Consider the following 15,506-nt stretch of genomic DNA (forward strand, 5'->3'; position numbering starts at 1 on the left):
TTCATGCATCCAACTAAATATTTATTCCGCCCATTTACATATAAATCGATAAGAAATGGCTACGTTTCATCACTAGTCAGCGCATTTCGCTCACAAATCATAACTACGCTTTGTACTGATTAATTTCATTTGGCGATCTCTTCTACACACCTAATTATATTGTATTCGATTCCTATACCAATTCACGAACAGTACAATCGTATGTTACAAAATAAAACATAATAAATACCAATGCGTAGACATTAAATTATTTATAAAAATATCTGAAAGTTTTTTTTGGTACGATACAAATGAGTTTTTCTACAATTAGTTTTTAAATACGAATCTAAGCTACTGAGAAAAATATGTAACATTAACATAAGGAATATAAATCACACATAACCGTATATACTGTAACTAGTTGCACATCAGTCGACAAACATTCAGCTTAGGTAACTCAATACTTGTTTTACATAACTATAATAGAAACATGAATATTCGAAGTATATGTATTCGAAAATGTCTGCTTTTCGCGTTTCACAACTCCGAGGGAATATCCTGTATTAGTATAAAAATTGACGATGATTTATGATATTAATCAGGGTGGTGAAACGTGATAATAACTGTATATTTATTAATAAGATTGTATAAAACTTAAAGTAACATTGAACATTATTGCATTGTAAGAGAACTAACCGTTATAAGTTTTAAGCTATCGCGTTGCATGGACAACACGTCACGAGAATAAAAGCGATCAATACATTATGCCGGGTACAGACGAATAAAATGCGTAATGTAACGTGAATTCTGCGTGTGGTCGGCACTGAGTGCGTTACATGGAACGTTCGTAGTGCCGTCTACACGTAGAATTCACGTTACATTACACGGTGCATTTCACTCTACGTTAATCTCGCCATGGCCCGGTTTTACGTAGTTATAGACTTCTATAGTTCGGTCTCACTGACTAAAACTTTAAGTAAATCTAATCATAATTACTTTTGTTCCCGTGACGTATTACTAATCCTTAAAGATTGTGCGGATTTTTTTCTATAATCATCAACATTATAAAAGTTAGGCTTATTTAGGCAGTATTCTTTTCGAGACCTTCTAAATACTATTACGCCGACGCAACAAAACTGCTACATATGAAATGATGCAATTAGGTTCAACTTTTTATCATAAGTTGTTTGTCAAAGCTGTGAATACAATATCAAACTAGAAAACGATTGTCCTTGCATATCCCAAATATTTTCTTTTGTAAATCGAACTCTGACATCCAGTACAATGTTAGTGTCTTAGCAATCGCTAACAATTGAATGGATGTTACGTTTACACCTTCCATTAAAGATAAAATATAATATTGATGATTACAGAAAAAAATAATTCAACAGTATTGCCGTAAAACTAGATAATACAATAGTAAAATATAAATTGAACAATACACGATTACACGAGTAAACACATTAACAGATGTAAAAACCTTTATGAAATTGTTCGTTGGAAATATAAACCTTATGTACTAAAACTTAGAGGCTATATTTTAAAAAATCTAGCGCGTATAAAGTATGAAAAATATCACTTGGTTATCGGAAAGACTTGTAGAAGACTTGTTTTGGAATAAAAGTTGCGATTTTTATGTACTTATTCATTTTTTTGGTATTAATATTGCGTATATGGTAAGTATGTATGTTTTATAAATTGTATTAAAGTACAAAAGTAGTAATTGCAGACAGTATAATAATGTAATGCGAAATTGTCGTTAGATTGATTAAGAAATTAACTTGCATTGCTTAAACCATTACTTAATTATTATTTGTGTTAAGAATTTTATTAATTTTAAGTAAATATTTCGGACCACTTGACTCTTCAAACAACTTGCGGAATCAGTTCAAATAATTAGTAGGTTGCATATTTGTTTGATAAAGGTCCAAGTTATAAGCATTGAGAACTATTTTGAATGCAAGTATTTTTGAAAATAGCCTGTATTTCTGCACACAATTACATACATACTTAAATTAGTAATAAAAAGTTGATACAAACGTCCGTGATTTTATAAAAAAATCAGAGATCAAATATATTTAAAGCATTATAATAATAATCCATACAGTATCAAAATCACAATAATAATTATTTAAAAAGATTAATTTCACGATTATAAATGTATAAGAAGAAAAAAGTAGTATAATAATTTATAATTTTGTTTTTTTTTTAAATAGCATATGAAATCTTATTTATCAAAATACATTATAAAGAGACTAAAAGAAAATTGCACCGTTTGGGAAAATAATTGCATTCGCGCGGTTGCATCAAATTTATAGGACGTGGAAATCGGGCGTACAAAATTTAAGAATTTCAAAATACATTTTACTCATTACATAATTTCAAAATACTTTAGAAATTGTAAATGTTATATGAATTGATACTTCGATTTGACGGTATTGGTAAAAATTTAATTATATTTTTTAAATATATTTTATAAAGACGGACTACATGAAATTAACTACTTATTGAGCAAATGAATAATAGAATCGAAATTGTTATAATCTAAGGAAATAGCTGCTCATAATGAGCTTTCATAAATATATGAAAAAATGAGAAATAATTAGGTTCCTTTTTATGAATATTTTGCGTTAAAAAGTAAATACCAAAGATTTGCTGCAATTGCATTAATAAGTGTAAGTAAACTTAAAGCCAAAATTTATCTGAAATCTTACATATACTGTAGATGACACTTGTGCAAAAGCAATACTGTATTATGGCTCACCTACGATAAATAACTCAAAAAAATACCATACAAAAATAATATTTTACTAAAATACGTAAATTGTTATTCATTACATAGTCCGGTCAAATTAGACCAAAAAATCAGTAAACCCACGACAAATTCAGGGGAAGCTGAAAATTCTTAAAATTGTTTAAATTATAATTATAAACATTGTCTTAAAAGTCCCAACCGATCCCATGTAAGGAAAAAATTTTAGCGGGGTAATAAGGTCCAAAAAATGAGTTTTTCGCGATGTTCTTGAAAACGGTAAGTTTTATCGCAAAATTACCCCAGACATAATTTGTAGATCATGTCCATAATTTCCTATAAAAAAGGTATCAATAATTTTTTCCCTAAAAGCCACCGCTTCTGAGATATAACGATGCAAAAAATTGCGAGCGTCATAATACACTCATACACTACTTCAACTTGCTTTAGCAATTATAATATTAAAAGAAGTTGAAATCGATGACATCATGGATGCTGATTTAATAATTAATATCGAAAATATAGTAGATAAAATTTTTTCATACAATGAGAAAATACAATATTGAAAATGATGAAATATCTGGAGCTTTACTTAATAAACTGAATCAAAAACTTAAGGATTATGAGGAACGAGGACCAATAGCGAAACTTTGGATTCAATATTTTTATATGGTTTCAATTCTTAAAGAGTTTTTAAGAGCTGAACGTATGGGGGATTGGAAAGCTCATTTAAACTGCGTCAAAGAAATGCTTCCTTACTTTCACGCGTCTGGACATTTTCCGTATGCTAAGTCTGCACACCTATACTTGCAGGATATGCTACAATTAGAGAATTTCATAGATCCTGAAGTCTATAAAAAAATTTCAGAAGGATTCTTCACTGTGAGACGTTCAGACAAATTAAGCTGTGGCACTTCAACGGACATGGTAATTGAGCAGTCTATGATGAAAGCTATGAAGACAGATGGAGGTATTGCTCGAGGAAGAAGCACAAAACAGAGTGTCATAAGTAAATGGGTTTATAGTATGCATGCAATGAATACAGTTTGTGAAAAATTAAAAGATCTGGCTAATGTTAGGATGGATACGACCGAGTAGCATGTTGATGCAAGTGATTCACGAGTAAAAAAAGATGCTAAAGACTTACGAAAACTTTTGGAATGGTTCTCAATACATAATCCTTTTCCAGAGGTTTTGCATCGTTATATCTCAGAAGCGGTGGCTTTTAGGGAAAAAATTATTGATACCTTTTTTATAGGAAATTCCCTGATCTACAAATTATGTCTGGGGTAATTTTGCGATAAAACTTACCGTTTTCAAGAACATCGCGAAAAACTCATTTTTTGGACCTTATTACCCCGCTAAAATTTTTTCCTTACATTGGACCGGTTGGGACTTTTAAGACAATGTTTATAATTATAATTTAAACAATTTTAAGAATTTTCAGCTTCCCCTGAATTTGTCGTGGGTCAAATGTCTAAATTGACCGGAGTATACAATAATGTTTTCTAACTGCGCCAAATAATACTTTTTTTAGGAATTTTCATCGAAAAATAATCACAATAATTTAACGTTATCTGATGAGAATAAGTCAAAATTTCATTAAAACGTTTAAGGAATTTTACATTAGACACTACCATATAAAAATAATAAACATTTGATTAATTATAATTTGCTTGTAATAAAAAATTGTCAAGTACTTATTATAAATTGCATTTTTTCTGCATATTTAATATTCAAAAGAAAAACTGACCATTCTATTACAGTAGGTTTATAAGCTGTAAAATAATAATAAAATATATCACCTGTTATATGGCCCCGACATATAAAACTAAATGCATTGTGTCAAAGCAAAATAAACGTATTAATCACATGAAATTATAATTAAGTCTAATAATTTTATTCCACACGAGGAATGATATGCATATAATATAATAACATATTAAATTAATCAATAATATGCTTACTTGCATTGTATTGCCGCTCCTAAGCAATGAACGAGAGCAATAGGATCGAGAATAATGTGCTATGAATATTTTCGCAGGCGTTATTATTTTTTATTCAACAGCAACTAGCCTGATTATTTTCGTCATAGAAAAACGTATGTTTTCTATTAATACAAGTACTAATCTCGAGCCATTAGCGTATAATAAAAGAATTAAATGAATTTATCAAAAAATCCGATATTCTCGCGTACGTTGTCAATACTTTCTAATATAATTTCAGCCAGCTTATTTTGAGACCTTGAACCGCCTCGGTCTAAGCTGCTATTTATTTACGAATACCCTTTTGTGATAGACGATAGAGAACATGTCTAATATGTATCTGCCGCAATGCGATATACGAAAGATGAAACGACGATGAGAATACACTTTCTTAGTAAATGTTCTTCAGTATATCAATTCCTTATTTTAGGCGAACTATTCCCGTTCTGTACTTTATTATAGTTCCCAATCATTAAAAAGTTATCTCTTTATTTCATAGTAATACAATTTCTCGTATCTTCTCTGTCGCCTATCACTGTAATACTCGAAAGATGTATAAAATTGCTTTAACAATGTGACTCGCCGTTCTCGTGGTGTCCCGAGTCAAAGGAGCTGAGGTGTCCGAGGCCCTTGGGCGGGATCGGCGGAGGCTTCTCACCTTCGTCCACGCGCAGCGGCTCCGACATCATTGAGATTATTTCCTCGTATCTTAGTGAGTCTACTGTTAAGTCGAGATCTGGAAAGTTAGAGCAGGAAATTAGTGATTACCCAACAGCATAAATAAACCATAATGTTTATAATGTTTAATCATATTCTTATTCTATTTTGTCGACCTTTTCCCTTCTCTTTGCTAGGTAAGGTATAAGTTTGCTGACGTATCTCGCTTATAACACCGGATAATACTTCAAAGGGAAACTTCGAACGCTTGAGTTCTTTAAAACAGTTCTATCTGTTTCGGAATCCATCTCTTTAACAAAGGGAGCCTAACCTTTATTTAGTCCAAACCTAATACAAAATAAGTAGGTTAACAGTAATGGCTGTAAGACTTGTAGGTAACATACCTTTGTGCATATGCCTATGATCATCAGCATTAGTATAGGCGTGTACGTCTACGCTAACACCGGAATCACGTGCATCGTCTGCTGTTTCAATAGAACGGGCGCCGCGACGCGGGATCGCAGGAGGAGCTTCTATCCATGATCGCTTGTCACCTGAGAATGGAATATATAGATAAAATTGCAATCTTGTGTTTGTCTCTTACTGAGGTAAAACTTAAGAGTAAATTACTCATTAAAAAGTTTGCAACCAGTTGCCAAATTTTGGCCTGATTTATCTTCAAGCTGCCAATTTTGTAAATTTGTTAAGCCCGATAGCACGAGCTTTGATTTTTTAACTCAACCGCACATTGCTTGACACCTCGTGATCAGCAGTCATATGCATTAGCTCCCAGACCACAAACGCAGTATTTTATATGAGCAACTCTGTATTTAATAATATCTACCTGAAACTCGAGGAGGTAGTGGCGGTGCATCGCCTGGTTCACTCCAAGACGCTCGGCTGTTGTGACGGCATGCTTCAACTAAATCACCATCGATCGAATCCCTGAAACGAAATAACGTTACAAAGCGCTGCACAACACGCATGTTTACAGCTACTTCCTCAAAAATGGTAGTCAAGATAAAGGTTTAGAAAAACATGTCATTATTTTGCTTTATATGCATTTCCGTAATGAGACTTCAATAAATTACAACAAATTGTAAACTACACAATAATGTTAGCAAATGTTACTCTTTCAATTTTTTTTTATGTAATTTTACTTACCGATATTTCTCCAGTGGAGGTCTTGTAGGACTCCTAGGGTCTCCCGACTTAGGTCTGATAGGTAGCGGTGGCGCTGACTTGATCATGGAGTTATCATCGGGACAGTCGCGGTTGTCTATCGGCATGCTACACGACATTATGCTTTGTTGCTCCAGTGGATCTTCTACCGATTGCTGTAAGGTGACAATAGGTGGCGTTGTTATAAATAAAGGTTTTAATAGAAGCTCATAGATGGCGTTATTAGTATGTAATGATGATATTGACTGTATTCTTTCCGCTACTTTCAACAACTTATTTTTTAGAAGGCTATATGCATTTATAATTTTATACTGAAAATATTAATTGAATTGAATGCAATAGAAATGATTACAAGATAAATCAGACAACTCAACTATGTTAGAAGACAAGTTTACTGGTAAATTTTAACAACTCACCGGTTTATCGTAAAGGTGTCCATCATCATAATAGTTATCACTTTGTTGAATACTCTGAGATCGTTTATCTAAAGCTGGTACTGGAGGTAATGGCGTGCTGAAAATATAATTATTATCTCTATTAACACAGTCATGTTTTTCTTATCTTTGGTATAATTTAATAAATGTCTATAGGATTACTTACTTGACAATGCTTTCAGACAGTTGTCGGCGAGCACGAGCAAGTCCTGGTCCGAGATTTTGACGAAGTTGATTGAACCGCTCAACGAGTCGCCTGAAGGGACATAATATGAGTTAGTTTCACAACGAACAGTAAAGTTAGAACCAATTTTATAGTATAACACAAGATTTTCAGAGGGGGCTTCTTGCGCCAAGTACTAATGCTTATAGCAATACTTCTAAGGCTTCTTTCGACACCATTTCAAAATGAGTTGTAAAAAGTCAATAACAGCCCAATTTCGTAAGAATCAGTGCGACACAGCAACATAGGAACATTGATATTAACTGAATGTAAGTATTTATAATAGTTTGTTGCAAATCTGTAGTTTCCGTGTCCTAAAATTGTTCACCCAAGATTTAAAATCTCAAAATAGTGCTCACCTATGCAACGGCTTCACCTCCTCAGGAGCTAATCTTCCATGCAGCGTGAGTCCAGCATCGACCACAGCCAACTGCGAGGCCACAAGTCTCCTCAACTTGGCCGCAGCGGCCGCCTCTCTCGGGCCCGCGTTCCTCGCGAACTCCGCCGAAAGGAACGCCTGTTCATACTTAGTGATACCACCTTGTACGTTCGCATCGATCGTGCCTTGTAGACGCATAGAGAATGGGTTGATGTTTAACGTGGGGTCGGCTGTGTACTGAGATATTAGGCTGCGGAGTTCCCGTTCTGTTGATTCCATTGTTTCGCACGCGTACTGGAAAGTAGAATATTGTTAGTAAATAGTACTATAGTGCAAGTATTTGAATAGTATTTATAAGTCAAAACTTAAGTTAGTAACACCTGATTGGATGTCTTTGGTGTAATTTTGTTAATGAAATTCTAAACTTCAGTGTAAGAAACCTCAATATAACATGGTTATCTATTAGTTCAATTAAGAATGATTGGAGTCATTGAACTTACTTCAACGGGCGGAATTTCTTCGACTGATCTGGATACTACTTCAGACCATCGTAATATACCGGGTAGTGCATTTTCTGTTACTAGCGTTGTCCTTTCAATCCAGAGGCTCTGTAAACATAAAAATAAGTTTCAAAACATACCGCATTGTACCAAAATCAACACAATCTAATTGCTTTTAATTAATTATAATGTAAAAGATACCTACTATAAAATTGTGTTCGTACCTTGAACTCATTGTCTTTGTCAATGGGTGGTTTCTGTAGTGGCCGGTCACATAGGAAGGTGTCAACTTCATTGCATGCGTAGAAACGTTTCACTTGCTCCGGAGTACCCGACGGCCAAACACGACGTGACGCCACGGGTTTTACGTTGCAGATTTGTATGTCTGTTAACAAGATTATACATTTACATTGTAAGAATACTAATGAACATCAAAACTTTCAACAATATTAATGTTTGAAGATTGCGATGGTCTTATGTTTATTTGTTAAAAGATGGTTCCTTTTTTTATAAAATTCCTTTTCAGCCAGAGTTACATTTAATAATTTGGTATTTTTGACATTAAATTGTAAAAAAAAAGGCAGGAGATATAGAGTTATTCTCTATTCTCTATTCCAACTTCTTTTGAATACTGGATAGATAGTCTAAGTTTACTAGCACATATCGAAGAGGTAATCGATAGTAACAAATGAATGTCATGAGTTAACACGTACACTGTCCGTCGTTGGCGATGATGGAGTCGTCGGGCGGCGTGTTCCGCATGAGGATGTGCGCGGCCACGTACTCGGCCTGCAGGCGCTGCGTGAACGCGCCGATGCGCTCGTAGTCGTGCCCGCGGTACACGAACTGCTTGTTCTGGACCACACTCACGCACCGTTAGTATTATACTTTTACATTATATCACTTACATAGAGGAACAAATAGTTAAAGAAGTGTATGATTGGATTGAATTGTTAAAGACGTGTCAAATATAAGTGGAGTCTTGTTTATGTGATATATTTTTGGATCGTTCTTTGCTGACCAACAAACCAAATAAAGTCTTGCAAGATTCATAACAAGAACATATAAACCTAGATTTTATATTGCGTAACAAGTAAGTACTACTTACCCTAACAAACAACGGACATCCTTTCCCGTAGAAGCCGACTCTGAAGTATTCCGGCTCCGGTCTGAGCTGTTCCATCACAGAGTCGAGGAACGTTGCGTGTGTGCGTAGACAGTGAGCAAGACGCGGGTAGTCGCATAACTTCACTTCGTACAAAGTTGCTAGCTCACGAAGTAGGGGAAGACCTTTCTCCCAACACTAGAAAATAACAACGAACTCTATTGAATTAAATAGAGGGATTAACCGTAGAATTGACATCGTGAACTATTTGATATCTTTTCGGAACTTTAAAAGTAACTCAGACTCAGCTTCTTCGTTCGTACAACGAATAATATATTAAAATACATGGAAAATGAGATACTTCAGTATCATATAAATATTGTCTCATAATAAGAAAAATACTACATGAAAAAATTAATCGATACGTTAAATAATTGGAAGAAGAAGTGTGTACCTTCCCGCGATCAAAATACTGCAACACTTGATTGTATATCGCTTCTTTACGTTTCCACTCCGGTGTTTCTGGATGTTCGGGGTCTACGCCCACTAGGTCACTTTCCCAGCTTAACGTTTCTGCGTACAGCTGAAAAGACAAGAAAAACGCTATAAACTTGTACCGATCTTGTTTTACTACTAGAAGATGGAATTATAAGACTTTTCTGACAAACTTACCAACAGAGTACAACCTGCTTCGATGAAGTTGTCGGACGCAATATGCAGATCGTGTAGTTTGTATACGTATCTCAGGTACATTTCCTTACGGTCAATCTCATTCTTGTAGAAGTTCTGAAATAAAAATTGTTTAAATAGTACTTAGCTTTAACAAAATAAACTGTTAAATCAACATAAAGTCGTAACCGACTTTAAATATGCAAATCCGAGAACACCTACGTTCCCAGATACACTTAGATATATTTTTGTGCGAAAATTATTTGTTTTCACAGGTTGGCGTATTATTCAACGCATATATCACCCTCTTTATACTAAAGATAGCCAAAGAAAAATACTCACAAGTAAATTGACAGTGGCCGCCATTCTTTTATCCCTATGCTCGGCTCCTTGCATCACAGCTCTATAGTCCAACAGTCTTTCTAACAACCGAGTAACACACGCCACGAAAGCAGCACCCGCTTCACGCCATCCTTCCGTTGATACGCGTTCCATTAACCTATATCAAAAGAAAACAATATAGAAATACGTCGAAAAATGTAACTAAAATTATAATTTAGTTTCCAAAATACTTAATTCCATATGGATGAAAATATATCGTTAATAAGGTTATGTAAATTGATACAAGAAATCATTTTCTGTATACTGATCCATGCAGTATTTACAATAATGAAGTTGTCAATATCAATTAGTTGTTCCAATAAATGTAACAGTGAAGAAACAAGTTTTTCTTGATTGTGGTTTTAGTGATTATACTTTATTTTATATTGGTAGTGTTGGTAATTGATTAATTAGTTTGTTACTTACACTGAGCTCAAATGTTCCCTGAGTAGCGTGAACAGTAGAATAGGTTGTAAAATTGGCAATACATATTATACAGATAAATATAATAAAAGGCAGGTTAGTAGAAAAAGATTTAGCAGTAACTAGTTACTGTTTAGTTTGATTCAGATTTTTCTGTGACCAAAATGTTTGTGATCATAATGCTACGTTTTGTAGGGCGAATCGGTAAGAGTGGATCCTCCTAGTTGTTTGGGAGGAAACAGTGGGATGGTAATGGACAAAATTATTTAAATTCAGGCTCACACACTGAGAGGGCAGAGGCAGCGGAGCTGCGAGCACTTTCAGTGTTAAATAGTTCTATACATTGTCGACATCATATTACAGAGACCAAATCGCTTGAGGAGCACGAGGTGGGCACGCGGCTATCCGCGTCTTTGATCAGTACTAACCTGCCCGCTGTTGTTGGTCTTTACATTTTTTGTATGAATTGAAATTTGTTTTTGATAAAAAAAAAAATTTTTCTTAAGTGCGTGCATTTCGCCCGTTCGCGTGTTCTCGTGACTGCCATTGGCGCCACCAGCGTGATAGTTGTAGGATGGTATAGACGATGTACGTACACAGTGTCGAACAGTCTCCGGTAGTGGTCGTCGGCCTTGTTGTCGGCGACGAGCGAGTCCAGCTTGTCGACGAGCGCGGCCTCGGTGCGGCGCGCCTCGCCCGTGTGAGCGCGCTCGGCCGCCATCAGCGCCACCAGCGTGATACTTGTAGGATGATATACGTACACAGTGTCGAACAGTCTCCGGTAGTGGTCGTCGGCCTTGTTGTCGGCGACGAGCGAGTCCAGCTTGTCGACGAGCGCGGCCTCGGTGCGGCGCGCCTCGCCCGTGTGAGCGCGCTCGGCCGCCATCAGCGCCACCAGCGTGATACTTGTAGGATGATATACGTACACAGTGTCGAACAGTCTCCGGTAGTGGTCGTCGGCCTTGTTGTCGGCGACGAGCGAGTCCAGCTTGTCGACGAGCGCGGCCTCGGTGCGGCGCGCCTCGCCCGTGTGAGCGCGCTCGGCCGCCATCAGCGCCACCAGCGTGATACTTGTAGGATGATATACGTACACAGTGTCGAACAGTCTCCGGTAGTGGTCGTCGGCCTTGTTGTCGGCGACGAGCGAGTCCAGCTTGTCGACGAGCGCGGCCTCGGTGCGGCGCGCCTCGCCCGTGTGAGCGCGCTCGGCCGCCATCAGCGCCACCAGCGTGATACTTGTAGGATGATATACGTACACAGTGTCGAACAGTCTCCGGTAGTGGTCGTCGGCCTTGTTGTCGGCGACGAGCGAGTCCAGCTTGTCGACGAGCGCGGCCTCGGTGCGGCGCGCCTCGCCCGTGTGAGCGCGCTCGGCCGCCATCAGCGCCACCAGCGTGATACTTGTAGGATGATATACGTACACAGTGTCGAACAGTCTCCGGTAGTGGTCGTCGGCCTTGTTGTCGGCGACGAGCGAGTCCAGCTTGTCGACGAGCGCGGCCTCGGTGCGGCGCGCCTCGCCCGTGTGAGCGCGCTCGGCCGCCATCAGCGCCACCAGCGTGATACTTGTAGGATGATATACGTACACAGTGTCGAACAGTCTCCGGTAGTGGTCGTCGGCCTTGTTGTCGGCGACGAGCGAGTCCAGCTTGTCGACGAGCGCGGCCTCGGTGCGGCGCGCCTCGCCCGTGTGAGCGCGCTCGGCCGCCATCAGCGCCACCAGCGTGATACTTGTAGGATGATATACGTACACAGTGTCGAACAGTCTCCGGTAGTGGTCGTCGGCCTTGTTGTCGGCGACGAGCGAGTCCAGCTTGTCGACGAGCGCGGCCTCGGTGCGGCGCGCCTCGCCCGTGTGAGCGCGCTCGGCCGCCATCAGCGCCACCAGCGTGATACTTGTAGGATGATATACGTACACAGTGTCGAACAGTCTCCGGTAGTGGTCGTCGGCCTTGTTGTCGGCGACGAGCGAGTCCAGCTTGTCGACGAGCGCGGCCTCGGTGCGGCGCGCCTCGCCCGTGTGAGCGCGCTCGGCCGCCATCAGCGCCACCAGCGTGATACTTGTAGGATGATATACGTACACAGTGTCGAACAGTCTCCGGTAGTGGTCGTCGGCCTTGTTGTCGGCGACGAGCGAGTCCAGCTTGTCGACGAGCGCGGCCTCGGTGCGGCGCGCCTCGCCCGTGTGAGCGCGCTCGGCCGCCATCAGCGCCACCAGCGTGATACTTGTAGGATGATATACGTACACAGTGTCGAACAGTCTCCGGTAGTGGTCGTCGGCCTTGTTGTCGGCGACGAGCGAGTCCAGCTTGTCGACGAGCGCGGCCTCGGTGCGGCGCGCCTCGCCCGTGTGAGCGCGCTCGGCCGCCATCAGCGCCACCAGCGTGATACTTGTAGGATGATATACGTACACAGTGTCGAACAGTCTCCGGTAGTGGTCGTCGGCCTTGTTGTCGGCGACGAGCGAGTCCAGCTTGTCGACGAGCGCGGCCTCGGTGCGGCGCGCCTCGCCCGTGTGAGCGCGCTCGGCCGCCATCAGCGCCACCAGCGTGATACTTGTAGGATGATATACGTACACAGTGTCGAACAGTCTCCGGTAGTGGTCGTCGGCCTTGTTGTCGGCGACGAGCGAGTCCAGCTTGTCGACGAGCGCGGCCTCGGTGCGGCGCGCCTCGCCCGTGTGAGCGCGCTCGGCCGCCATCAGCGCCACCAGCGTGATACTTGTAGGATGATATACGTACACAGTGTCGAACAGTCTCCGGTAGTGGTCGTCGGCCTTGTTGTCGGCGACGAGCGAGTCCAGCTTGTCGACGAGCGCGGCCTCGGTGCGGCGCGCCTCGCCCGTGTGAGCGCGCTCGGCCGCCATCAGCGCCACCAGCGTGATACTTGTAGGATGATATACGTACACAGTGTCGAACAGTCTCCGGTAGTGGTCGTCGGCCTTGTTGTCGGCGACGAGCGAGTCCAGCTTGTCGACGAGCGCGGCCTCGGTGCGGCGCGCCTCGCCCGTGTGAGCGCGCTCGGCCGCCATCAGCGCCACCAGCGTGATACTTGTAGGATGATATACGTACACAGTGTCGAACAGTCTCCGGTAGTGGTCGTCGGCCTTGTTGTCGGCGACGAGCGAGTCCAGCTTGTCGACGAGCGCGGCCTCGGTGCGGCGCGCCTCGCCCGTGTGAGCGCGCTCGGCCGCCATCAGCGCCACCAGCGTGATACTTGTAGGATGATATACGTACACAGTGTCGAACAGTCTCCGGTAGTGGTCGTCGGCCTTGTTGTCGGCGACGAGCGAGTCCAGCTTGTCGACGAGCGCGGCCTCGGTGCGGCGCGCCTCGCCCGTGTGAGCGCGCTCGGCCGCCATCAGCGCCACCAGCGTGATACTTGTAGGATGATATACGTACACAGTGTCGAACAGTCTCCGGTAGTGGTCGTCGGCCTTGTTGTCGGCGACGAGCGAGTCCAGCTTGTCGACGAGCGCGGCCTCGGTGCGGCGCGCCTCGCCCGTGTGAGCGCGCTCGGCCGCCATCAGCGCCACCAGCGTGATACTTGTAGGATGATATACGTACACAGTGTCGAACAGTCTCCGGTAGTGGTCGTCGGCCTTGTTGTCGGCGACGAGCGAGTCCAGCTTGTCGACGAGCGCGGCCTCGGTGCGGCGCGCCTCGCCCGTGTGAGCGCGCTCGGCCGCCATCAGCGCCACCAGCGTGATACTTGTAGGATGATATACGTACACAGTGTCGAACAGTCTCCGGTAGTGGTCGTCGGCCTTGTTGTCGGCGACGAGCGAGTCCAGCTTGTCGACGAGCGCGGCCTCGGTGCGGCGCGCCTCGCCCGTGTGAGCGCGCTCGGCCGCCATCAGCGCCACCAGCGTGATACTTGTAGGATGATATACGTACACAGTGTCGAACAGTCTCCGGTAGTGGTCGTCGGCCTTGTTGTCGGCGACGAGCGAGTCCAGCTTGTCGACGAGCGCGGCCTCGGTGCGGCGCGCCTCGCCCGTGTGAGCGCGCTCGGCCGCCATCAGCGCCACCAGCGTGATACTTGTAGGATGATATACGTACACAGTGTCGAACAGTCTCCGGTAGTGGTCGTCGGCCTTGTTGTCGGCGACGAGCGAGTCCAGCTTGTCGACGAGCGCGGCCTCGGTGCGGCGCGCCTCGCCCGTGTGAGCGCGCTCGGCCGCCATCAGCGCCACCAGCGTGATACTTGTAGGATGATATACGTACACAGTGTCGAACAGTCTCCGGTAGTGGTCGTCGGCCTTGTTGTCGGCGACGAGCGAGTCCAGCTTGTCGACGAGCGCGGCCTCGGTGCGGCGCGCCTCGCCCGTGTGAGCGCGCTCGGCCGCCATCAGCGCCACCAGGGCGCCCAGCGCCGCGCGACGGAGAGAGCTCACTAGGGTGATCTCTAGTAGCGCGCCCACTGCACCCGGCACTAGGTGCAGCTGGGCCGGACCTGGGGGGAAAAATTGGATCATTTAATGTATAGTTCAACAAGAAGTGCGTGTTTCTCGGGCGTGTGCGAAGATCAGATGTCGCGTTTTGCTGCCACGTCACATGCGTGGAGATGGAGAGTGCACACGGCGCAGGCGTCTCGCACACGTCATAGGGCGCCAACGACGCTTTAGCAGCGTGCTTGTGACGCTTTGAAACGGGAATGCCTAACGTGAGGTGTGGAAGAGGCATATAGCCGAACTAGGAGAAGACTGATACTATGGTCGAAGATGGGTGCGATGCGAGCACAAGTAACGAACTTACGACGACAACCGCGTCTGGCGTGACTAGTGGCTCTATGCGCAGACGCTTTGTCACTACACTTAATACAACAAATAAAATTA

At 42.4% G+C, this 15,506-nt stretch overlaps 1 protein-coding gene across 2 annotated transcripts in view; it reads right to left on the reverse strand.

Annotated features, from left to right (window-relative positions):
• Nucleotides 1-15,506, reverse strand: part of spg (dedicator of cytokinesis spg) — a 62,531-nt gene continuing 47,025 nt past the window's right edge. Inside the window, exons 21-36 of one of the 2 annotated variants that reach the window (XM_076114707.1) lie at nucleotides 11,266-15,124; nucleotides 10,673-10,690; nucleotides 10,208-10,364; nucleotides 9,869-9,982; nucleotides 9,651-9,779; nucleotides 9,200-9,394; nucleotides 8,805-8,946; nucleotides 8,316-8,476; nucleotides 8,092-8,199; nucleotides 7,572-7,885; nucleotides 7,156-7,245; nucleotides 6,972-7,068; nucleotides 6,538-6,710; nucleotides 6,218-6,318; nucleotides 5,778-5,927; nucleotides 1-5,452 (exon numbers count right to left, since the gene is read on the reverse strand). In XM_076114707.1, coding sequence (XP_075970822.1) covers nucleotides 5,283-5,452; nucleotides 5,778-5,927; nucleotides 6,218-6,318; nucleotides 6,538-6,710; nucleotides 6,972-7,068; nucleotides 7,156-7,245; nucleotides 7,572-7,885; nucleotides 8,092-8,199; nucleotides 8,316-8,476; nucleotides 8,805-8,946; nucleotides 9,200-9,394; nucleotides 9,651-9,779; nucleotides 9,869-9,982; nucleotides 10,208-10,364; nucleotides 10,673-10,690; nucleotides 11,266-15,124 — 5,978 coding nt within the window. In that variant the 3' untranslated portion in view covers nucleotides 1-5,282. The remainder of the gene's footprint in view (nucleotides 5,453-5,777; nucleotides 5,928-6,217; nucleotides 6,319-6,537; nucleotides 6,711-6,971; nucleotides 7,069-7,155; nucleotides 7,246-7,571; nucleotides 7,886-8,091; nucleotides 8,200-8,315; nucleotides 8,477-8,804; nucleotides 8,947-9,199; nucleotides 9,395-9,650; nucleotides 9,780-9,868; nucleotides 9,983-10,207; nucleotides 10,365-10,672; nucleotides 10,691-11,265; nucleotides 15,125-15,506) is intronic. The other variant, XM_076114708.1, reaches the window with a different exon arrangement.

The sequence above is a fragment of the Anticarsia gemmatalis genome, chromosome 5 (assembly GCF_050436995.1).
Source record: "Anticarsia gemmatalis isolate Benzon Research Colony breed Stoneville strain chromosome 5, ilAntGemm2 primary, whole genome shotgun sequence".
Classification (NCBI taxonomy): domain Eukaryota; kingdom Metazoa; phylum Arthropoda; class Insecta; order Lepidoptera; family Erebidae; genus Anticarsia; species Anticarsia gemmatalis.